The 24,685-nt window shown below is 41.2% G+C and overlaps 1 protein-coding gene across 3 annotated transcripts in view; it reads left to right on the top strand.

Annotated features, from left to right (window-relative positions):
- Positions 1-1,546: 1,546 nt before the first annotated feature.
- The window catches only part of EMILIN2 (elastin microfibril interfacer 2), a 65,382-nt gene continuing 42,243 nt past the window's right edge, over positions 1,547-24,685 (top strand). The window contains exons 1-2 of one of the 3 annotated variants that reach the window (XM_047827633.1): positions 1,547-1,578; positions 16,038-16,160. In XM_047827633.1, the coding sequence (XP_047683589.1) occupies positions 1,562-1,578; positions 16,038-16,160 (140 nt within the window). In that variant the 5' untranslated portion in view covers positions 1,547-1,561. Of the gene's footprint in view, positions 1,579-15,089; positions 15,495-16,037; positions 16,161-24,685 lie in introns of those variants that run through there. The other 2 variants (XM_047827634.1, XM_047827632.1) reach the window with 2 other exon arrangements.

Genomic DNA, 24,685 nt, shown 5'->3' with positions numbered 1-24,685 from the left:
CCCAGTATGATTTTACTGCAACATTTATAAATTCACTAAGTCAGCAAGTACTTCCACCTGCATTTGCAAACCAGTGTGTCTGACCTGTGGAAAAAGATAATAGCTACCATTTAATGAGTAACATGCTGAGTGAAACATTTATATACACGTTATTTACAAGACACATTAGATTCAAAAGCATAAATAGATTAAAAGGATGGAAAAAGATATGCAAACAGTTAAATCACAGGAAATCTGAAGTGATATTAGTATCAGACAAAATTGACTTTGAAACGTGTTATTAGAGGTAAAAGCATTTTATCATAAAAAGGTGAATCGGGGAGATATAACAATTATACATGTATCTAGTGACAGCACCAAAATACATGAAACACAAACTGACAAATGAGAGAATTCAGCAATGGTAGTTGGAGACCATGAACTCTGTTTTCAATAATGGATAAAACAGTGATACCAAACACAGTAGAAGACTTCAACACTATATACCAACTTGACTTAACAGACATAAAGAAATTGCACCCAACAACAATATGTATCCATCTTAAGTACACAAGGAATATTTCCCATACCAACCATAAGACTAGATACTAGCATAAACCAAATCTTAATAAATGTCAAAGAACAGACATAAAGTTATGTTCTCTGATCACAATGCAATCAAGTTTGAAATTAACAGAAAACTTTGGGAGCCTCACAAATATGGGGAAATTAAGACACTCCTAGATAACCAATGGGTAATAAAAATTCATGAAATATTTTGAGATGAGTGAAAACACGTAATAGACCAGAACTTATGGGATGCAGCTAAAGCAGTGCTTCGAGGATAACTTACAGCTGTAAATGACTAAGAAAGGGAAAAGATCTCAAATCAATAACCTAATCTTTTACCTTAAAGGAGGGGAAAAAAAGTAAGCAAGAAGAAAATAAAGGTTAGGGTGGAAGTGAAGAGTATGAAATAAAGACTAGAAATACAAGAAAAAAGTAATGAAACCCGAAGTTGGTTTTTTTAAAAGATCAACAAAAGTGACCAAACTTTGGCTAGTTTAACCAAGAAAAAAAGAATATACTGAAATAGAGAATACAATTGGCCTTTGAATAGCATGGGATTAGGAGCACCAAACCACCTTCTTCCTCCCACTCCCCACACACACTTCCAAAAATAAAACTTTTTGACTCTCCAAAAATTTACTAATCGCCTACTATTGACCAGAAGCCTTATTGATAACTGTTGATGAACACATATTTTTTGTGTTGTATGTATTATATACTGTGTTCTTATAATAAAGTAATCTAGAGAAGAGAAAATTTTAAGATCATAAGAGAAAACATGTTTATGGTACTGTACTATATTGAAAAATTTGTTTATAAGTGAACCATGCCCAAATTCATACTGTTCAAGAGTCAACTGTACACTAGAATCAGAAATGAAAGAGGGACATTGCTACTAATCTCACATCAAATTTGCATTCCAGTTACTCAAGCTGAGATGTCCTTACTCAAGTTGAACATATTGTGAGTAGAAGATATCTTTTTCTAAGAAGATGAAGAGAGTCTTTGGAGAATGGCCTCACTAACTTGGTAAGTTAGTTTTCTCAGAATCTTGGTGATTCCTCTAGTTCTTCCATAATTCCTCAGTCCTCTTGCCATCTTTTGGTAAGTCATGGTCTTCCAGTTGCCTTTTCTTTTCCCCCCAAGTTGGGCAAGTTTCCCTTCCCTTCCCTTCCCTTCCCTTCCCTTCCCTTCCCTTCCCTTCCCTTCCCTTCCCTTCCCTTCCCTCCCCTCCCCTCCCCTCCCCTCCCCTCCCCTCCCCTCCCCTCCCCTCCCCTCCCCTTCACTTTTAATAAAATCCAACCCCTTTTCGTTGTATAAGTAAAACACTAGTAATAAAAGGGTACTTCCTCAACCTGATGAAGGTCATCTATGGAAAACCCAGAACAAACATCATACTGGATGCTTTTCCTCTAAGATCAAGAACAAGACAAGGATATCTGCTCTTACCACTTACTCAACATTATATTGGAGGTTCTAAGCACGGCAACTGAGCAAGAAAAAAAAGTCATACAGATTGGAAAGGAAGAAGTGGAACCATCTCTGTTTGCAGATGACATGATCTTGTATATAGAAACCCCTAAATAATCTGCTAAAAAATTAATACATGAATTCATTGAGTTTGCAGATATAAGATCAATATACAAGATCAGTTAAATTTCTATACATCTGCAATGAACAATCCCCAAACCAAAACAATCTCCCAGTCACATCAAAAAGAATAAAATATTCTTTAACAAAGAATTTAACAAAGGAAGCACAAAATGTGTACTCTGAAAACTATAAAACATTGCTAAAAGATCAAAATAAATGAAAAATCTCATATTGGTGGGTGGGAAGATTTGACTGTTAAGATGACAGTACTCCTCAAACTAATCTACAGATTCAACACAATCCCTATCAGATTCCAGCTGACTTCTTTGCACAAATTAAAAGTTGATTCTGCAATTCATATGGAATTGCAACACAGAATAGCTAAAACAATACTGAAAAAATAACAAAGGAAGACGCACACTTCCCAGTTTCACAAATTACTAGAAAAACATCAATAAGACAATGTGATACTAGCACAAAGATATATGACTAAATGGAAGAGAATTGGAAGTTCAGAAATAAACCTATGTTTCTATGGTCAGCTGATTTTCAGCAAAGATGTCAAGACCAACCAAAGGAGAAACAATAGTCTTTTTGACAAAGTGTGCTGAGACAATTGGATAACCACATACAAAAGAATTACGTTGGACCTTTATCTGATACCATGTACTAAATTTAACTCAAAATGGACCAAAAATCTAAATACAAGAACAAAAATAAACTCCTAGAAGGAAAGATAGGGATAAATCTTCATGATACAGGATTTGGCAAAGAATTCTTAGGCATGACACCTAGAGCAACAACAGGAAGTAAGATAAATTGGGCCATCAAAATTAGAGTTTTTTGCTTCAAAGGAAACTATCAAAGAGAAGTGACAACCACCAGAATGGGAGAAAATGTGTACAAATCATACATCTGAAAGGGGCTTATATCTACAATATTTTTAAAAACTCTTACAACTCAATAAAAACTGAAATAAAAGCAGTATGGTATTTGCATAAAAACAGGTAGATTCATGGAACAGGAAATAAGCCCATGCATACACGGTCAATTAATTTATGATGAAAGAGCCAAGATTATACAGTGGGAAAAAGTCTCTTCAATAAATGGTGTTGGGAAAACTGGCCAGCCACCATACACAAAAATTAATTCAAAATAAAGACCTGAAGTTAAGACCTGAAACTTAAAATTCCCAGAAGAAAACAGGTGGTAAGCTCCTTGACATCAGTCTTGGCAATAATTTTTTTTTTTTTTTTTTTTGGACCAAAGACAAGGAAAGCTTAAATAAATAAGCGGGACTACATCAATCTAAAAACCTTCTGCACAAGAAAGGAAACCACCCATAAAATAAAAAGGCAACCTACTGAATGGGAGAAGATACTTACAAATCATATATCCAATAAGGTGTTTATATCTGAAATATATTTTAAAAAAACCTCACACAACTCAATAATAAAAACAATCCAATTAAAAAATGGGCAAGGATCTGAATAAACATTTTTCCAAAGAAAACATACAGATGAACAATAGGCACATGAAAAGGTATTCAACATCACTAATCATCAGGGAAATGCAAATCAAAATCACAATGACCTATCACCTCACACATATCACAATGGCTATTATCAAAGACAGAATAAATAATAAGAGTTGTTGAGGATGTGTAGAAAATGAACCCTTGTTCACCATTGGTGGAATTTAAATTGGTATAGCCACTATGGAAAATGCTATGGAGAGTCCTCAAATAATTAAAAGTAAAAGTATTATATGATCTTCTGGTTATTTATCTGAAGAAAACTAAAATAGTAACTCAAAAAGATATATGCACTCCCATGTTTATTGCAGCACTATTCACAATAACTGAGGTATGAAAACAACCTAAATGTCCATCCATGAATAAATTGATAAAGAAGGTATGGTGTGTGTATATGTATATATACATACACACCCACACACAAAGAAATATTCATCTATTAAAAAAACACAATCTTGCCATTTGTGATAGACCTTGAAGATATTCTGCTAAGTGAAATAAGTCAGAGACAAATACTGTGTGATTTCACTTATATCTGGAATCTAAAAAACAAAACAGAACCCAAACTCATACATACAGAGAACAGACTGGTAGTTGCTAAAAGAGAGGAGCTGTGGGAACATGGGCAAAATGCATAAAGGGGATTGAGAGGTGCAAAGTTCTTACAAAATAAATAAGTCATGGGGTTGTAATATACACCATCGTGACTATAGTTAATAATACTGCATTGCATATTCAAAGTTGCTAAGAGAGTAGCTCTTTAAAGTTCTCATCTCTAGAAAAAAAATTGTAACTATGTATGGTGATGGATATCAACTAGACTTGTGAGGTCATGTTGCAATATATACAAATATTGACCGATTATGCTCTATACTTGGAACTAATATAATGTTATATGTCCATTATAACTCAATTCTTTAAAAAAATAAATTTAAAAATCTAATAACCCTAAAAACAGAAATTTAAAGATCTAATAATCCTTTTTAAAAAGTAGTGGAAAATCTAAATTTTGGAATAAGCTGAAAAGAAAAGGGGAAATGAATAGAAAAATCCTAAGCAATGAGAGAGGGAATAAAGTGATTTATGATATCTTGCCATCATAGAGCTAGTCAGGAGTTCAGAGGTCATGAAGACCAGTCCTTCTCTCAGAACCAAGCCCTCCCCAGTGTATTTTTGACTCTTTGAATAAACAGTCAAAAATGTTTTAACAAGTTAACAAATATGTTTTAAGCTTCAATATGAGTACAGAGTGGAGTCAGGTTTGTAGAACTTTCTAGACATAGACAAATGCACCATAATTTCCTTAAACATTTCTATGTTTCAAAGCAGCACCCAAATCATTTTTTTTTCCGGGATGACTTAAAGGATACAGAATCCCGTTTTGCCAGGTATGCTTTTTAAAAGATTCTTATTGTGAAATGTATATAGTATAGTATATGTTTTATTTATATCAGTGTGTAAAAATATGTATGAAACAAACATCCACTTAATAACTAAATACCTACAAAAACAAAATATCTGTCAAAAACAAGAATGCTGCTCTAGATGCACCCATGTGCCCTTCTAATCTCTCAGCGCTCCCTCTCTGGAGGAAACCACTATCCTGCCTTGTTTCTCTCTTGTCTTTATATAATTTTATCCTATAGTGTGTATCCTCAAAGAACATAGTTTAATTATGGCATTTTTGAACTTTACATAAATTTTATTTTATTTTATTTTTTAAGTTTATTTATTTATTTTGGGAGAGAGAGAACAAGCTCAGGGGAGAGGCAGAGAGACAGGGAGGGAGAGAGAATCCCAAGCAGGCTCCACATTGTCAGCGTAGAGCCGTAAGATCATGACCTGAGCCGAAATCAGGAGTTGGACATTTAACCGAGTGAGCCACCCATGCACCCCTGCATAAATTTTACAAATCATACTTTAATGGAATATCTTTCTCTAACTTGCTTCTTTCATTCTCTGCACTGACAGCAGAGAACCCAATGTGGGCCTCATACCCGAGAACCATGAGATCATGACCTGAGCCAGAGTCAGAAGCTTAACTAATTGAGCCACCCAGGAGCCCCTGACACTAATTAGGTATCAATTTACATTTCCAGGATGTTAATGAGATTTAGCACATTTTTTAATTGGCCATTTGAGTTTCCTCTTTTGCGAAGTACAGATTCTAGTCTCTTGTGCATTTTTCTTTTGGATTGTCTTTTTCTTGTTGTTGATTTGTTAATTTCCTCTATCAATTCTTTATCAGTTGTATGTTGCAAACGTGAGAGGACCTAGAGGTACCCAAGAAAGCTTCAGAGAATGGATGAAGACTCCAGGGTCTTGGAGATGGAGTTAAAGTTCTCCAGTCATGGAGAAAATTCCACACAGAGGAAATAGGTTATGCAAAGATTGTATTGTTTAAGGACCTCAATCAAACATAACTTGGAAAAGGTAAAAAAGAGAAAAAACCACTTTGCCTTCTCAGCCCTCCTCAGGCAAATTAGATTTGCTTCTGGATTTAACATTGTTATTTTTGAAGACTAGTTTTAATGTGGTTGAAATGGATTTGTGTGTTTCTCCAGTTTGGGCTGTCATTTTGCTCTTTGAAGCCTCATCTCTGATAAAATACAACATACCTCTGTGCAAGGAGGAAGCGGGAAATTAGAGGAAACCATCCTCTAAAAAAAAAAAAAAATGTTTTTATTGTCCAGACTCGCTCCCTTATAATTTTTTAAATATTTATTATTATTTTTATATAGAGAGATAGAGTACATGCAGAGGAGGGGCAGAGAGAGAGGGAGACATGGAATCTGAAGCAAGCTCCAGACTCTGAGCCTGATGCGAGGCTCTAACACATGAATGGTGAGACCATGACCTGAGCCAAAGTCAGAGGCCCAATCGACTGAGTCACCCAGGTGCCCCAACAATTTTTGAAGTATCTGAAAAAAGTATTTAAAACTCCAACTGAATGAGATTATTCATAATGAATCTGTCCTTCAGTGGACATAATTTATTTGTATTTCCCTGGGAATCATTGAGGAACAGCAGTTCAAAGCCTGAAATGGATTTTCCTCTGATTTGTTATCTCTACAGTTGACAGATCTTTCTGGCTAAGCAGGGATTTGGCAATGTTTGGTTCTTAACTCCAGCTTTTTAAAAGTACAGCTAAGGAAAACTGTAATTCTGAGGTGACATATGATTGAAACCTCATTTGGCCCCTTATTACCTCATTCATTAGGGCAAGAAGCACTCTGGCTGGAGATCACATGCTGTGGCCCAGGGAGAGGGTGACTCTTATTTTTTTCTCCAACTGACCTGGCCTCAGAGCGGGGTGGAGAAGGACTGAAAATAGTCATTTCTTGGCTGCATTGGTCAGATGGGAGGGCCTCTCTAACATGGGTCCATTTATGAGTGAAAGAGAGAAACAAGGTCTCTGGAGGTTGGACTCATTGGTTACAGTGGATATGATGTGAGCAGAGTTGGTTAAGGCCCAAGGAAAACCACAGAGGCTTAGATTTATTTGAGTCATTTACATTTGTTAAAAGATAAAACTGAAGTGTATACTCTTCTGGTCTAAGTTTGAGTTTTCAAGTTAGCCTCCCCAGATCCCAGTTCACCCCAAATTTAATGCTACATTTCCTCCTATATATAAAATGTATGTTAACTTGATCAACTGTCTTATAAAAGTCAGACATCTGTCTGCTTTCTTTCACTTATTCAACCAATGTTTTTAAATAAAATGTTATGTGTGAGACACTGTGCCAAGTATAGGGATAAAATATAAGATGAGTAAGAAATAGTGGGTTTTTTTCTTCAATAAACATATATTCAATATTCAAAACTAATCGAGGGGCACCTGGGTGGCTCAGTCAGTTAAACATCTGACTTCGGCTCAGGTCACGATCTCATGGTTCATGGGTTCAAGCCCCACGTCGGGCCCTGTGCTGACAGCTCAGAGCCTGGAGCCTGCTTCGGATTCTGTGTCTCCCTCTCTCTCTGCCCCTCCCCTGCTCGTGCTCTGTCTCTCAAAAATGAATAAACATTAAAAATATATATATTTAAAAAAAACTAATCAATGGTGTTGGAGGTCAGAATCAGTGTGGCTTTGGGGATGGATTAATGATTAGAAGGAAACTTGCGAGGCCCTGGGGTGCTTGTCATGTTTTGTTTCATGATCTGGGTGCTGGTTATGTGACCATGTTCAGTTCGTGAAAATTCATTGAGTCATCTATGACATAGGCACTTATTTATAAAAATGCTATACTTTGAAACGATTTACAGGAATAGACCACAAGGTACAAACATTTACTTTTAAAAATCCTTTATGAAATTGGAATCCCTAGGAAACCCTGGATTCTTTTTGGGTTCAAACACGTTGGAACTGAGTTCTGATAGCTTATTTTCTGATGTTCTTCCTATTTCTCCCAGGGATCCTGGCACCACTTTGCCCTCAAACAGCCCTTTGGAAAGCATAACCTCAGAATATTCATGTAATATTCTCAGAAAACATGTGAGAGTGTAATAGAAGACTAAGGCACTTTCCTGCTTGACCCCTCAACATTCCTGAGTATGAAACTCTTGTCTCACCTGTATTTTCCATTAGTCAAAAGATAATAGGAACTTTTATCTGCCCATGGCATATTATTTATGTTGTTTTAGTTTTTTTAACCAGTAAATGTCCAGAGATGTCAAAGGGGCTTAGAGAGCTTCATTTCAGCAGGCTCTTCCTTGCTCTGCACTATTTAAATGTGCTGTGACCAAGCCAGAGTGTTTAAATAGAGTGGAGCACCACGGTGCTGTGTTCTACTTACTTAGCTCCTGAGGATGAGTTTAAGAGTGATTAAGTCTGAGAAGACAGAACCAAGGAACCTCATGCAAATATTCACCTTCATCAACAGCCAACTAAACAATCAAGTCTCTGGTGCTTAATGAGCTTTGTTTTTTTAAATAATATAAACTTTAAAAAGTTACCAAAATGTTCATGAGGCAGTAACAGAAGAGGCTGCTGCAAGTAAAGTTTTGACTTACTGAAGACCAGTTCTTTCTCATTTTCTGATTTTATTATTTGCATTGGCATTTATTAATGTTCCAGCCTTTTATAAAGGCTAAACATAGTGTGGCTTTCCGTTCATTTTAGGGCTCTTAGAATGACCCTTTAATTTATTGTCCAAACCCAGGCACTTTTGACGATGAAAGGAGACACTAAAAATAATTAATAGTGTTAACTGATCCACAACAGGAGTAACCTGGGACTGGCCTAGGCAAATCAGAACATCTGGTCATTCTACCTATTGTTAGATAAGGGAAAAAGAGAACCAGTTTGTTTGTTTGTTTGTTTGTTTGTTTGTTTCTCCAACCAGCCTGTACTGCACTTTTTCCTCTTGTTCATTACTCCTGAACCCTACCTGGCCTCTCTGCCTCACCTACCCCCTGGCTACGTCTAGGACCACATGCCTTATAATCTAGCTAGTCTACCAGCTGAACCCTGCCTTTATTATTAAAAACATGGAAGGTACAAGGTTACATTAACTTGTACCCTTCCTCACTAGCGATTACATTCACTTTTGATATCATAGATGACTTAAAGGAAAGCAGAACAAAAAATATAACACTTAGCTTAAACCCACACTTCTCAGGGCACCTGGCTCGCTCAGTTGGAGGAGTATGTGACTCTTGATCTCAGAATTGTGAGTTTGGGCCCTATGCTGGGTGTAGAGATTACTTAAAGAAACTGAAAAAAAAAAAAAAAGCACCCACACTTCTCTGTCCTAATGTGCAAATTTTCTGATTGCCTCAGATCTATTTCTTTATCACCTAACTAAACAGTTTTTACTATGGTATATTCCATGTACTGAATGTAACTATATGTTAAATCATTTCATACATGTATGTCCTGCATCTCAGTCAATTAAGATCATTTCATACATGTATGTCCTGCATTTCAGTCAATTAAGAAAGAACAAAATCTGATTTTCCTCTCGCTCCCACATTGCCTGGTATAGCATTCAATATACAGAATTTACCCAATCTGCTTACTGATAAAATGCATCTTTTGGCCACAAAATTGCAAGAACTTTCCCCCCTTATCCTCCCAAATGTAACATTTTCTTACTGTTCCCGGACTTAAGCTGAAATATAGTTCATCCTCATTATTCATCGATTCTGTATTTGTAAAATTGCCTACTTGCTAAATTTATTTTTAGATCCAAAAGCAATACTTTTAACACTTTCATAGTCATTTGTGGACTTGTCCAGAGTGGTAAAAACCTTCCTTGTCTGATGTGTGCATTCCCATTCAGTGAGACAGTGCTCTGCCTTCTTGTTTTCCCTCTCAGCTTATAAGTAAGTGTCCTTTTCGTGGTAAATGTGGTGTCCCTTTTTGTTTGCCTTTTTGTGCTTTTTGTTGGCAGTTTTGCTATTTAAAATGATCCCCAGGGCGCCTGGGTGGCGCAGTCGGTTAAGCGTCCGACTTCAGCCAGGTCACGATCTCGCGGTCCGTGAGTTCGAGCCCCGCGTCGGGCTCTGAGCTGATGGCTCGGAGCCTGCTTCTGATTCTGTGTCTCCCTCTCTCTCTGCCCCTCACCCGTTCATGCTCTGTCTCTCTCTGTCCCAAAAAAAATAAATAAACGTTGAAAAAAAAATTTAAAAAAACAAAAAACAAAAAAAAAAAAAAACAGATAAAATGATCCCCATAGTGCTGAAGTGCTAGCTAGTGTTCCTAAGCACAGGAAGGCTGTCATGTGCCTTATGGAGAAAATATGTACTAGTTAAGCTTGTTCAGGCATGAGTTACAGTGGTGTTGGCCATGAGTTCAATGTTGATGAATCAGTAATGTGTATTAAATAAGGTATCTTTAAATAGAAACACACATAAAACAAGGTTATGTATTGACTGGTTCACAAAAACATTGTGACCAGAGGCTTATAGGAACCTAACCCTGTATTTCTGGTAGGAGCAATTGTTCTGTATTTGCTAATTCAGTGCTGGCAGCAACTTTATAGAACATACTACATTAAATAATGAAAATTGACCATACTTACATACAACATTGTTTAGAACTGCACAATCTGAAATACTAGAAAGTATCAATTTGCTCATGAATACTTTTCTAGTGAGTATAGATTGAGATTGTGCTAAAATATCATGTATTTCATAATCATCAAACACATTCTGCCTATTGAAAACATTTTGTTGGTTCCAGAATAATCAACTCTTATTCCATAAATAGATGATGAACTACAACATAGTTTGAGGTGGCTCATATAGGAAGACATTATGCCTAAGCTATTACAGCTCTCTTGGAAGCAAATAGAATTCTAAGAGCCTATTTTTGTCAGTTATTTCTTATGAAGAAAAAATGTGTTCAAAACCACACCATAAGTGTGACAGCAATGAATTCCCAAACATATTATTTGGCTATAGGAAGCATTCTTAGAACAAGGAAACATCTGAAAAAAATTAAGAGATATGGAATTAGAAACAAATTTCATCTTTTTGAGGAAGAAGATGTCCACAATTGAGTTGCCTGATGATCTAAGTTTATTTTTGTAGAGTTATCAATCCAACCAAAGATCTCATTGAATTGTCTTAAAATAAATTTCTTTACAATGTAGAGGATGAAATCTCCTGAACAATAAACCAAGCTATATGTTTTCCCCTGGGGGCCAATAAAAAGAAAACTGGGCTGGAAGTCAAAAGCCCAGTATTGCATTCCTGACTATGACATTTAGAGTCATTCTGAATGAGTCACGCATGTGCCTTCATGGCAGCCATTTCTTTATATTTCTTACTTAGGAAAAAAACAACAACAACAAAAAAACTGTAGTAGATGGTCAGCTGCTCACTTCACTCGGCACAAAAAAAGAATGACAAAACTCCTGAACCTGACTGCAAATTTGTTGGCAGTGCTAGGGCAGTAACAGTAAGGATTATGAATATTTATCCTCCACTTGGCCCTTGTGTATGCCAGGCACTGTGCTAAGCAGTTTACGTGTGGCAACCCAACTAATCCTCCCAGTGGCCACACAAGGGATTCCCCTTTTCAGAGCAGAAAATGGAGGGTAGAGAGGTCTGCTGACTTGTTTGAGATCATTCGGCTAAGAGGTGAGGGTACCCAATTTTGAACAGTATGTTAACTCCATTGCATGAGCTGTTAATGACACCGTTTGTTTTCAAGTGTGATTTCAGGCATGATTTTAACTTTTCACAGTTTTGAAGTTCTCATGTGATAGTTTATAATGTATTAAGTTACACACCCCTGATCAATATAGGGGAATTTGTTCCTGTTATCTCTCAAGAAAGATGATTAAAATAATGGCCACAATCCTTAACAATGTCATTAAATCAATCAATCGATAAATGAGATCAGTCTTGGTTTCAGAAGATTGGAGACTTTGAATCTTTAGGTATGTATATAGTAAGTGGGATATTTGTAAGTGATTAAATTTAGAAAAAAAAATTGAAGAGATCAGTTCTTTATTCTGTTTTGGTCTATTTTAGCAGTCTTTGACAAGACAGGAAAGTACCTGTTTGTAAATTTTGAAGTCTAGGGTCTTCTCTCTGAATTCATTCTGAAGGTGTCTTATGCAATGCGATGCCTATATCAAATGTAACTAAATGAAATTGTATCAACCAAACTTATTCATCCCAAAACAAATCAAGCTAAATAGTGCAGTTAATTTTTCTCAGAGATATTTGTCTCTTTTTCCCTACCAAGCTGCATTTCTTTTTAATGTAGGGCATCTTATCACTAACTTATGAATGTGTAAGACATTTTCTTAGGGTGTATTATGTTAGGAATGCTTTGCAATCAAAATTTATTCAAGATATCCAGTCTTCAAGGACTTTCTTTTTCTATCATTAGATAAGCAGCACAAAGAAGTGGTAAAGACACATAAAAGTACACCTCGAAGTTGTTGGAGCAGGGGCGGGAGGGGAGGGCTTCTTTTTGGAGTTCTCAAGAGCAAAGACAAGAAGTGGGAAGGATGGGACACCCCGGCTGGTCTTATACATCCTAGATACGAATCGGTTCATCTTGATCAAATGTCATGTGCTCGGATGACTGAATGCGAGGATGGGGGAAAGTATGCCCCTGCTGCCTCTGTAATCACTCACCCTCCTCCACCAAGTAACTAAAGGGGAATCTGGGGGTTCTGGGAGCCCAGCAGGCTCATTGCTTCATGAGACATGCCCCTAAGTACAGAGCCTGATGTGCATTTTTATCATGACCAATAGTGAGGGAATAGATTTTAGGAAGTAGGTCTAACTTTGCATTTTTGCTTTAGCTAAGTTGGTCACACAGTTAAGTGTGGAACTTACTATGGGGCACTTTGATTTTAAAAGCAGAAGAAACTCCTTCAAATTGTGATAGGAAACTGACAGTTTTCAAGTGCTTATTTAAAGTAGTTGGCGGCTTCTAAAGAATTCACACTTACAGCCTTCTCCCAATTGTAACCCTATTATTCCACATGGCCCACCCAATTAGTTTGTTTCCTCGTGTGCTTAAGGTCTCTATCCTCAGGAATCTTCCCACTGCTTTCTGGAAGAGCAATTTCTGGTTCCTGAGTTTGATGTGTCCCTTCCTGTAGCTAGAGAAGAGAAAGGGAAGAGGGTCCCTTGGGATCTTGGCCTCAAATCCTCCTGAGAGCCAAGTCTTCTTCCATCTTCCCAGAGCAGCCCCATGCCAGGTACATATGGGCATGTGTCTGGAGAAACACACTGTCTCACTTCATTGACTGTACATCAGAAATTTTATACACTGCACTGTACAGGAATTCCTGGAAGTTCTGTAAACACAGAGCTCAGGTCAGTTTGGGCTCACTTGTGAACCCTCACTATCTTCATACAATGCCTAGCATGTAACAGATGCTCAGAATAAAATTTATCTACTGGTAAGTGCCATTTATAACTGACTAAATACAGTATTATGGTCATCTCAGTGGAAAGTTGGTCCTCAAACTCTTGGAGTAGACTGCAGCTTCTTAAGCCTCCTAGTATAACTTTAATGGAAAAAATAGCTTTGACTTCATCAGTCCAACTTACTCTCACATTTGAGAATGACCTGTACTGAAGTTGTGGTTGTTAGCTGCTGGTTGTAGACACACATCATTTGTGTGTGTGTGTGTGTGTGTGTGTGTGTGTGTGTGTGTGTGTGACTCTCCTTCATTTCTGTGCTGTTTCTTCCCTTATGACACTCATCAACAAAAATGGTGTTAGGATGGGGAGGAGGGGGAAGTCATAGAAAGATGCAGCCCAGGTTATGCAAGACCACTTTTATCTCTTTCTGTGATTTTCCCCCTCAGGGTGATTCTTTTGAAGACTTGGATGACTTCAGTCCAATATTTGTCTGATCTTCCATTGAGAAAGTTCATGGAGACACTATGTCCTTACATGGTATAATTTTCTGCTTGGCTCTTGTGAAGTTTCTACTTAGGGAATTTTCTTTCTTCCATTTGCAAATCAAAAGGCCCAACAGCATCATCAAAGCCTATTAGAAATAAAATGGACCTAGGGCTTTGTTGAGGGAGCATAGCAAATGTTCATTGCCCATATAACAATTCACAGCCAACAGCAACCTGTTTACTCGTAGATACTGTAGTTAGTTTGTGCAGCCCGCAAATAACCTCAATCTAGTGTTTATTAGAGCAGGTTAACTCAAATACATCCTCGGAATACAAGCACTTTGGCAGGGATTTTATGTAACATTTTTCTGTGGAGTTGTTTGATCCCCAAAAGAAATGGGTAGAGATTAGTGGAACTCAAGAATAGGCAGAAAATACGAAGGTAAGTGAAAAGATGAACGTCTAGCAGTGTTTGAACGGTTAGGAGCAAATGTGACCGTTGTGGAGTAAGTGTCTTTAATGTTGACAGAAAAAGAAAGTTCAGAGTAGGACATCAGAAGCAGAGGCTGTGAGATTATCTTACAAAAATCAGTGTAGCATTTATTAGAGTCTGATGCTGTTGTGAACTGGTGGGGCTGTCCCCTGCTGCCCTGCACGTTGACTTGGAAACTGAAATGGATGCACCAGGCAGAGTTAAGAGAAGACCCGTGTTCATTTCCCTGTAAACTCTTGTAATTCCAAATGTGAGGGAATGGCCACGTCTTGCCAGAAGAGGAAACCCGAGTCGAGTCCTCCCAGGGACTGATAAAGATGTCCCTCACTCGCTCCGGGGAGCCGGCACCCGGGCACAACAGGCACGACGCGAGGACTGCCAGACTCGCCGACTGCGGCCACTTCCCCAGGGGCCGGGGCGCGCCTGCTGGAAGGTGGGAGGCGGAGTTGCTCCGCTTCTGGGAAGAGACCAAAGGAATGAGTAATTGGAAATTCTGTAACTTAGACCCTTCTCCTAAACTCTTCAGCCCTTTCACCCCAAACCCCCTGCCGAGAGGCAAGGGCACCAGAGACGGGGAGCCGTGGTGGAGGGAGAGTCACGTTTCGGAGAGGGAAGTGAAATAAAGAGGGCGGCACCCGGGGGGGACCTGTGCGTCATTGAGGGACCGAGGAGAAGCGCGGGCGCACGGGGTGGAAAAGGAGAAGTGGGAGCTAGAAGCCGGAGGGGGCGGCCGCGGAGCGGGGGCGCCGAGGAGCGCCCGAGCCTCCTGCCTTCTCCGGCCGCGCCCCGTCCGCCCGCAGCCTCGCGGCGCTAGCCTCGACCCGCCGCGCTCCGGATCCAGCAGGCGGGGCGCGCTCGCCGCGCGCAGAATGTGGCCGAGGACAAGGCTCTGGCCCCGCGCGCCCTGGCGCTGGGCGTTGGCGCTGCTGACCCTGGGCGGTGCGGGGCTGTGCCATGCCGGCCCGCAGCCCATGCACCCCGCGCGGCCGGGCGCCAGGAACAAGTAAGTGTGCGGTCCTTCTCGCTCCCAGCACTGCGATGCTCCTTCCAAGAGCCCTGGGCCCCCGCCCACCCCCACTCTCCACTAGCAGCCGGCCCGCAAGCTCCATGCCAAAGGCGGTGAGCAGCAGCCGGGGGGTTCCCCTCGGGCTGCCCCGGCGGTGGCGCCTCCCCCGGGACCGTGCGCTCTACGGCCGGCGCGAGGCGTCCCGGGTAACCTCGCCGGCGCTCCAAGCAGCGCTGCCCCCGGGGCTAAGGGGCGCAGAGAGTGTCCCGCAGAGCAGGGCGATCCCAGGAATTACTGAAGCCCTGGGACCGTGGGCGCTTTTCTTTTCCCTGTCTTTTGTCGGCTTAAGGTACACGCTCCCCAAAGGCGCAGCCGCGTACCCCCCTGATGGCCGCTTTGTCGGGCTCCCACCTCCGCAGGGACGGCGGGCTCCCTGACCCTCCATGCGCCCGCTGCCCTATCGGCTTGCCCCGGCTCCCCCAGCCTCATTGTTCTCTGGGTTGACACTGTGTCCTTCTCGCTCTCTCTCCTTCACCCCAGGAACTGGTGCGCCTACATCGTGAACAAGAACGTGAGCTGCTCTGTGCTGGAGGGAAGTGAGAGTTTTATTCAGGCTCAGTACAACTGTCCCTGGAACCAGATGCCCTGTCCGTCCGCGCTGGTGTAAGTCGTTGAGCCTAGGAGCTGGCGGAGTGCGCCAGGGCCTGAGCGGTGGGTGGCGTCGGAGCGTTGAGCTCTGGCCCATCCGTAAATCTCTTCCAGAGTGGGAGAAAACTTAGCAGCTGAAAAGTCTGAGCGCTGAGCGGGGTCCCAGGCAAGCTGGGGGTATTTTGGAAGCGTGTGTTGCCCTGAGTGTGGAGGATGCGCACAACTTGCGAGCTTGTGATCACCGGGGCATGGGAGGGGTGAACAAAGCTCCCACCCCCACCTCTCTGTTGTTTTTTTTTTTTTTTCTTTCAATTTTATTACTAACATAAGGCAGCTGGACCTAATTAGATCCATATTGTGTGTTCTGGGGCACACAGAAGGTTCCAAAATGTATACTGCTAAAAACTTTGAAATGTAGGATTAGCTGAAAGGTTTGTTCCATCTCGTGTCCTAAAACAGGCGAGTTTTGTCCAAATGTCCCCATAAAACGGACGTCTTCCAGTGTTGTCGCTCTCTAAACTGAAGTCCCAGCTATAACTTGCTTAAAAGTGAGTTGCTGTATTTTTCATGTTAGATTTGGGGATTCGGCCAAGAGGTCGTCAGGAGAAAATAGTCTTCTTGTTGGTGAAAATCATCTTTCTGCTTATAAAGATTTCACCATCTTAAAAAAAAAAGAGGAAGCAATGCAATAGAATGCAAATTCTGTTAAATACATCACACTCATTCAATTGTCTTCCGGCAAGCCTTTGTGTTTTTGTGTAAGTTATCAGAGGATAAGCGTTGTGAATCAATGGCTGTTGGGGAACACATGTGATGGTTGCAATTATTTGTTTCCCCCTAAGAATAAGTTGTTTGTCTTAGAGCACAGTTGTCATTACAGCAAAGAATAGCCAGTAGGCGGATCTGTCTTTGGCAAGGCAAAGGGACAGACTGAAACTGGACTCCAGAAAACCTTATTCCAGAAGGCAGTAGATGAGCCTTCAGGCTTGTGGGGTGGAAGTGGTCTCTGGATGGTTCCACTTGGGCTGTGGTGGGAACTGCAAATCGGGAAGGGGTTGTTCCTGTTAGGCCAACAGCAACAACCTAGAAGAGACCCCCACTTTCAAATATAGAGAGAATCAGGCAGAAATGGAATCTCTGGCTCATGAGTTGGATTTCTCAGAGAGGTGCAGCACTGTCATATGGCCAGTATCTCTAGGTGGTAATTTGTAGACCTCACAGTCCATGGCCGGCAGTCACTGAAATGAGAATCAAAGATTTTTACGTTGTGGTAGAGACATGAACCAGGTATTCAACACAATTTGAACGGGTTTATTTAAAATTAGAATTATTAGTCAGGAATATTTCATTTGTTTTACACAAGAACTACATTTTATGATTTGCTATAATCTTAATACTTCCTTGTGGTGACTCAGATAAATGAATTTTTCATTTGGAGAGGTAATGCTTTTCATATAAAAGATGTTTTTTCTTTTAAGGTTTCTGAAATTATTTTAGCGCTTGCAAAATCAAATGATGATTTAATTGTTGTATTTGACCATAACTCAGTGAAAAAGATTCTTTGTCGTCAGTGAGGAGCAAATCACCTCCAGATCTCAGGTTAAATGGGAGGCAGTTGGAGCATATTTTCGCCACCTACTGGGAAAGACAACAAACACTGCTTTAAGAAATGATAGATGTTTCTGTTGTTTTACTTTTTAAAAATTTTTTTAACATTTTATTTATTTTTGAGACAGAGACAGAGTGTGAGTAGGGGAGGGGCAGAGAGCGAGGGAGACACAGAATCCGAAGCAGGCTCCAGGCTCTGAGCCGTCAGCACAGAGCCCGATGTGGGGCCCAAACTCACAAACCATGAAATCACGACCTGAGCTGAAGTCAGCTGCTTAACGGACTGAGCTACCCAGGTGCCCCTGTTTCTGTTGTTTCATTAAATAAAATCAAAATAAGTGACCTGGGTGTTTTTCTTCACTAATAGCAACATTCAAACACAATTCAAGTGTGTTTTTACACTTTAGACACTGCATTGTAAGTGCAAAATTTAAAAAATAAGACAGTTTTAGCTGATCAAGCTGAAAACGTTGAAATTAACTAATTCAGTGTTGACTTTTTTCTGTTTCCTTAGAGCCAGGAAAGGAATGGCTTATCTTATTTTTTAATTACTAAATGTTTCCTAAATTTTTATGATTGGTGGATGATTGAAGTCAAAGCCACTGTATACTTAAAAGGCTGTTTAACATGGAATTTCCTAGGTATTTCAGATAAATCCCGAAGCCCGAGCAACTTCTCTTCTTTCACAGGTGTTGTCAGTAGAGGTCCCCTTAGAACCTGAGATGTATGGAAGTAAAGGTCCTTTGGAAACTAATCCTGCAGTTACTGAGGGATACTTTCCAGTGGTGTTAGAAGTGCAGGGCTGGAGATGTTGGAGCTAGAATGCAGATGGGCAGCTGGTGCTGGCTTAGCGCCTGGGAGTGACAGGTGTGTGCCAGCAAGGCCTTGAGAGAGTTGGGGCAGAGTGGAGTTTCTAGGGATGGTGGAGGGAAAGGAGGAAGAGGAGCCAGGAAGGGGAGAGAGCAAAGCCAAGTCTTTGGAGGAAGAGACCGCATCTTAGAGACTTCAGGAGGAGAGATCTGGAGGCTAAGGGGCCCAGTGAGGCCAGTGGCTTTAACTAGCAGGGAGAAATTGCTTCTGCAGAAAGGACAGTTTCAGGTCAGTGATGGACGGGCATTGTAACTTGTGTGAGGTTAAGAGAGTAGGTCAAGAGGAAACTCAGGTTACAAAAGAATCAAATGTATCTCAAAGGCTTTGGTGGAAAAAGAGAGTTGGGGCACCTGGGTGGCTCAGTCAGTTAAGCGTCTGATTTAGACTCAGGTCATGATCTCACAGCTTGTGAGTTCAAGCCCTACGTCGGGCTCTGTGCTGACAGCTCAGAGCCTGGAGCCTGCTTCGAATTCTGTGTTTCCCTCTCTCTCTGCCCCTCCCCTGCTCATGCTCTCTCTCTCTCTAAAATAAATAAATATTTTAAAAGATTAAAAAAAAGAAGAAAAAGAGAGTTGATAGTAGCCAAGCAGGTGAAGCACACTGCATGTTCTAGGACAGAAGTAGAGAAGCCAAGGGAGACCCCAAATCAGCTGGGAAACAAGAGGTTTTATGGGGAAGTCCATAGAAATAAGGGGAGAACATCTATGCCTGGTCATGACTGAGCCTCTGCAGGCATGTGCATTTCCAAAAGGTTTAGACTTTGTTCCATTTGTATATATGAAGAACCTTCGATTCCAGATTGCAGATTTGGACATCTTTCTGTGACAGTGGGAACAGTGAAGGTTTTTGTATATGTGGGGATTTTGAGTGATCATTTTCCCTGAAACTGTAAAGACACTTCTATGTGTCAAGCACTGCATCAGGGCTTTTTATTCTGTATGAGGTTATTTCATTCTTGCAACAACCCTTCAAGATGAATGCCATGGTCCCCATTTTGCCAATAAGGGTCTTGTCTACAGGTCATGTGATGGTAAATGGCTGAGCTGCCCACAAATCCAGGGCTGCTGGCCTTTGTGGACTGGCCTTTATCCCCCTAGCAGTGGAAGATGCATTTGTATGTTTTAGTGCGTACCTTTGGTGGATTGCACTGTATTCAGCTATCAAGAACATTTATACCTTCTTTCATGGAAGGCAATTCCCACGTAAAAGTGAGAGCTGTGTGTATGGCTGTGCACTTAAATATCTTTATTGTGGGTTATTTGCTATTCTGCATTGGACTATCTCATTTTTCATACTCTTCGTTAGGCTCCAGTTGGTTTCTTCTTTAAACGTTTCCCAGTTTTACTGAGGTTTAACTGACATGCAGCACTGCATAAGTTTAAGGTATACATCCTGGTGACTTACATATGTTGTGAAATGGTTGCCACAGTAAGTTAACATCCGTCATCTCCTAGATACGAAAAAAAGGAAGAAATATTTTTTTTCCTTGCAATGCAGCCCTTAGGATCTACTGTTAACGGATTTAAACATACTATATAGCAGTGTTAACTACATCGATCATGTTGTATGTTACATCCCTAGGAATTTAGGTTACAACCGGAAGTTTGTACTTTTGACCATCTTCATCCATTTCCCTCTCACCCCACCCTTGCCTCTATTAACCACAAATCTGATTTCTTTTTTCTGTGAGTTTGGTGTTTCTAGATTCCACATGTAAGTGAGATCATACAGAATTAGTCTCTCTGACTTACTTCACTAAGCATCATACTCTCAAGGTCCATCCATGTCGCATGGTAGGATTTTCTTTTTTCTATGTTTATTTTATTTTTGACAAAGAGAGAGAGAGAGAGTGTGTGTGTGTGTGTGTGTGTGTGTGTGCACGCGCGCACATGCAAGCAGGGGAGGGGCAGAGAGAGGAAGACAGGATCCAAAGCAGCCTCTGCACTGACAGCAGGGAGCCCCATGTGGAGCTTGAACTCACGATGAGATCATGACCTGAGCTGAAGTCAGATGCTTAATACACTGAGCCACCTAGGTGCCCTGGATTTTTTTTTTTTAATGGCAGAATAGTATTCCATTGTATGTATATATCACAACTTTTTTATCCATTCATCTGCTTAGGTTGTTTCCATGTCTTGACTATTGTAGATAATGGTGCTGTGGACGTGGGGAGCAGAGATCTGTTTATCATAGAGTTTTTGTTTCCTTTGCATATATACCAAGAAGTGAAATTGCTGGATCATATGGTACTTTTAATTTTTTGAGGAATCTCCATACTGTTTTCCATAGTGGCTTTACACGTTTACAGTGCACAAGGGGTCCCTTTTCTCCACATCCTCAGCAGCATTTATCTCTTGTCCTTGTGATGTCTTATTTTAATAAAGTATTCAGGGTTGACTTGGGTGAAAATACCACCCCCCCTGGAGCATATTATTGTAATGAGAGCAGCCCCTTCATCACATCTATTCCATGGGGGCATTATCTCCATTCTACAGAGGTTCATGCAGTTAGGAATTAGCCCATTCGGGATCCATATCCAGTCATATTTCCAAGCCTTAGGCTCTTCCTCCTGCATACTCCGTGGCCCCTTACTGTCTGGACCCACCCAAGGGTGTGTGAGTGTGATGCCTGCCACAGAGCATGCTGGGACATTGGCACCTCTGGTGAGATGGGAAGGGAAGGATGAGGGTCTGAGGTTTCCTAGATCCCACTATACACAGGCTGGTGGTGTTCGGGGGTACTGCTGGTTAGCAGACAGTGCTATCTTCTCCCTTTGGGCTAGGCATGGTTTCCTTTCATGCAGCATTCATGCTTTGTGGCAGTAGTTTGAGAGAGTCCGGAACCTCCCACTCTACTTGCGTCGGTCCAGCTGACTGCTATTAGTATTTGAGGCATTTGGGGGCGTCCTGCTGTGTGGAGCAGCTGCCTTGTAGGTGAGGACATCCGGGCATCCCAGATGTAAGGCAGGATTATTCTCCTATATTTGCTTTGCTCCCAGCTGAGGGCTGAGGCTCCGTAGGGTGGGGTTTCCGACTCCCTGAGCCCACAAACTGACGGATTTATCAGCATCTACCCAACCCCACTCCTGCCCTCTTCTTGGGTGTGTTGCATCTGGGTGGAATTTTTCCTACGAGCTCTTTAAAAGAATCTCATCAGTTGGGGGGAGGAACTGGGTGGGACTAACTAGGGGATCCTGTTCTGCTGTGATAACACAGAAGAATTTGTGAATTTGTAGCAGGTGTGAGTTCTAAGTGCTGAGTTCCAGAACTCCTCTAATTCTCAGATTCCAAGGGGAGCAGATGGTCATTCAGTTGGAAGAAAAGTTGTCTATTAGGAGGCAATCTCAGCCAGGAAAAGCTCCTAAAAAAAAAAAACAAACACACACACACACAAAAAACGCGCGCACGCACACAACACTTAAGGCTGCGAAGATAATGAGGGCTTACATCTTCTAGAGCCAATCCTACAGTTTCTCTATCTCCCGGAATAGAATTCCATTCAATTGGAAAACGTGCCTCTTGGGTGTGTAACTTCAGGGGAATTGGTTTTCCTTCAGCTTTTAAACATCTTGCAATCAATTGGCTGTAAAGAGCTTTGCTCCTTGGTTTTGAGGGTAATTTGAATTGATGAGGGAAGGCTGGGCTAGCCCACGTGCCTGAGGCCATCACTCGCAGTGCCCAGACCCCATGAGCCCAGTACACTTGCCTCCTTCCTTCGGTCGACCTTCCTTCTCATCCTTCCGGGCTGCTTCTGCACTGCTGACCTGGAATCTTCTGACCTTCCTTTTAAGCTTCCTGGTAAATCGGATGCTAGGTTTGTAGAGTCCTTCTACAGTCGTTATTTTCTTTTCTTTTCATAAGCTCAGCCAGATTATTTAGGGCAGAGACTGGGGTCTTGGAAAAAGAACTTTATGGTTATTGGCTACGTTTTCCACCTTTCTGATCTTGGAGAGAAGTTAATGGGATTCAAATAGAGGTCACAGTCTTAAGAAAAACAGTTGCTTCTCATTAAACCCTGTTTTGGTCCCCTTAGTTGGTCTTTCTCCACTGATCTATTCCACTGTGTTGGCACTTGGTAAATCAACTAAAATTCTGAAATAGCCAGAAAAGGGGAGGTGAGTGGGAGCAAACATCCCCTGAAGGAGTCCCTCTAGGGGCTGCCTAGTGTGGACAACATGTTCTGGAAGAGGAAATAAAAAACTTGGCTTCTGGCTTGAGCTCTGCCACCACTGAGCTGTATGACTTCAGGCAAGTCCTTCAACCTGTCTGAGGTATGTTTTTTGCTTTTTGTTTTGTTTTTTTTTTTCCATCTCTACATTACTAGTGGGATACCGTAGCTGACAGAACTTGTTAAAAGTGCACTATCATACTCATATAGGGTATACTCAGCAGGAATGTCTCATGAACACGCCTATTCTCATCGTTTGGAGTGTTGTTGCCTCTCAGGTGGGCTCATCTTTGAAGGCTTTGAATTTGAAATCAGTGCTTCTGGACATGTTAGAGGCTGAGGTGCTAAAAAATGAAATAATTTCACGGGGCACCTGGCTGGCTCAGTCAGGGGAGCATTGGACCCTTGATCACTGGGTGGTGAGTTCAAGCCCCATGTTGGGATTAGAGCCCATTAATAAAATAAAATCAAGAGAAATAAATTCGGTAAACTAAGATAATTAAGCAAATGAAATGAAATGAAAATCAACTTTTAGACATGAAGCTAATAACTTAGAGATTGCTTTGGAAGGCAGAGCCAGTTATGGTTTCTTTGGGGAATGCACGTAAATGAATACAGTCGATTTAAAGTGAACGTTCCACTTGCCGTGGGCACTGAGTGCTGCTTCTGCAGATGCGTGCCTGCCTGTTGTAGCTCAGCAGAGAGCTAGCTGGGATGTCCCAGGTTTCATGAGCAGTGGGCGAACGCTGCCCATCCTCCCGCCACCTTTCAGCCCGCCACCACGCTGCTCTAACCCTTTGCCTTTAGAAAAAAGCCCTCTTCCTCGGGTTGGTAACAGCAGGATGTTACTCACGTTTACTGAGTGTGAATAATGCAGTAGGTACTGCACCTGGCAGATCCCAGAGTTTTACATACTGTATTTTAAAACCTAGGGGCACCTGGGTGGCTCAGTCAGTTAAGCATCCGACTCTTGATTTCAGTTCAGGTCGTGATCTCATGGTTTATGAACTTGAGTCCTACATCGGACTCTGTGCTGACAGTGCAGAGCCTGCCTGGGCTTCTCTCTCTCTCCACGCCCCCCCCCCCCACCCCTACTCATTCTCTCTCTCTCTCTCTCTCAAAAATAAATAAACATTAAATTTTTGTAACCTAAAACTGACAGACTATGCCAGTGTTCAGACGACTTACACACTGTGACCCAAATGTGCTGATTTATTGTTGGTCCAAACACACACTGACGTTTTACTACTTGGAATTAACTGCTTCTGTCCTTGGTGAAGCAGCCTTCTGGAGTTAAAAATAGCAAAGAACCACTTGATAAGAGGAGGTGAACCTGTCTTGTCCTTATAAAGCACAATTTTCCTGGATGGCTCGAGAGAGGAACATAGTAGTTGTCAATGTGACAGCAGTGTATATGTTGGAGGAAAATAATGAAATGATTGAAGTGAAACTCACCCGTAAGTTTTCTTCTTTCCTTCCTGTTTTACAGTGGTGATGGGCACTGGAAAAAAGTAGGGAGAGTTCAAACTCACCAAATCCCTAGTTTGGAAATGCTGTAGAAGCAAACTTTTCTGGGTGTGTTAGAATCCGGCTGTTCTTTTTTTTTAATTTTTTCCCCTACTTTCCACTAAGAAAATATTAGATTAGGGAATACGCCTAAAAAGTATTTTCTGCAGTGTCAGCCTTTCAGGGCAGTATATTTTACTAGGCATTTGGTTAAGAGACCAGTGGTTTTAGGTGAAGCCTTCTCAGGCTGACCATTTCGATGAAAGGGAATTTTCTATGCGACCTTTTCACCTGTTTCCTAACATTCCCCATCTTCGTACATATTTGTGATTGTCCAGGGTCTGCTGAATGGGCTTTATTTGGTTGGCTTTTACAGCAATTTGCTCACA

Source organism: Prionailurus viverrinus, chromosome D3 (genome assembly GCF_022837055.1).
Source record: "Prionailurus viverrinus isolate Anna chromosome D3, UM_Priviv_1.0, whole genome shotgun sequence".
Taxonomy (NCBI): Eukaryota; Metazoa; Chordata; class Mammalia; order Carnivora; family Felidae; genus Prionailurus; species Prionailurus viverrinus.
This window is presented reverse-complemented; position numbering and strand designations above follow the sequence as displayed.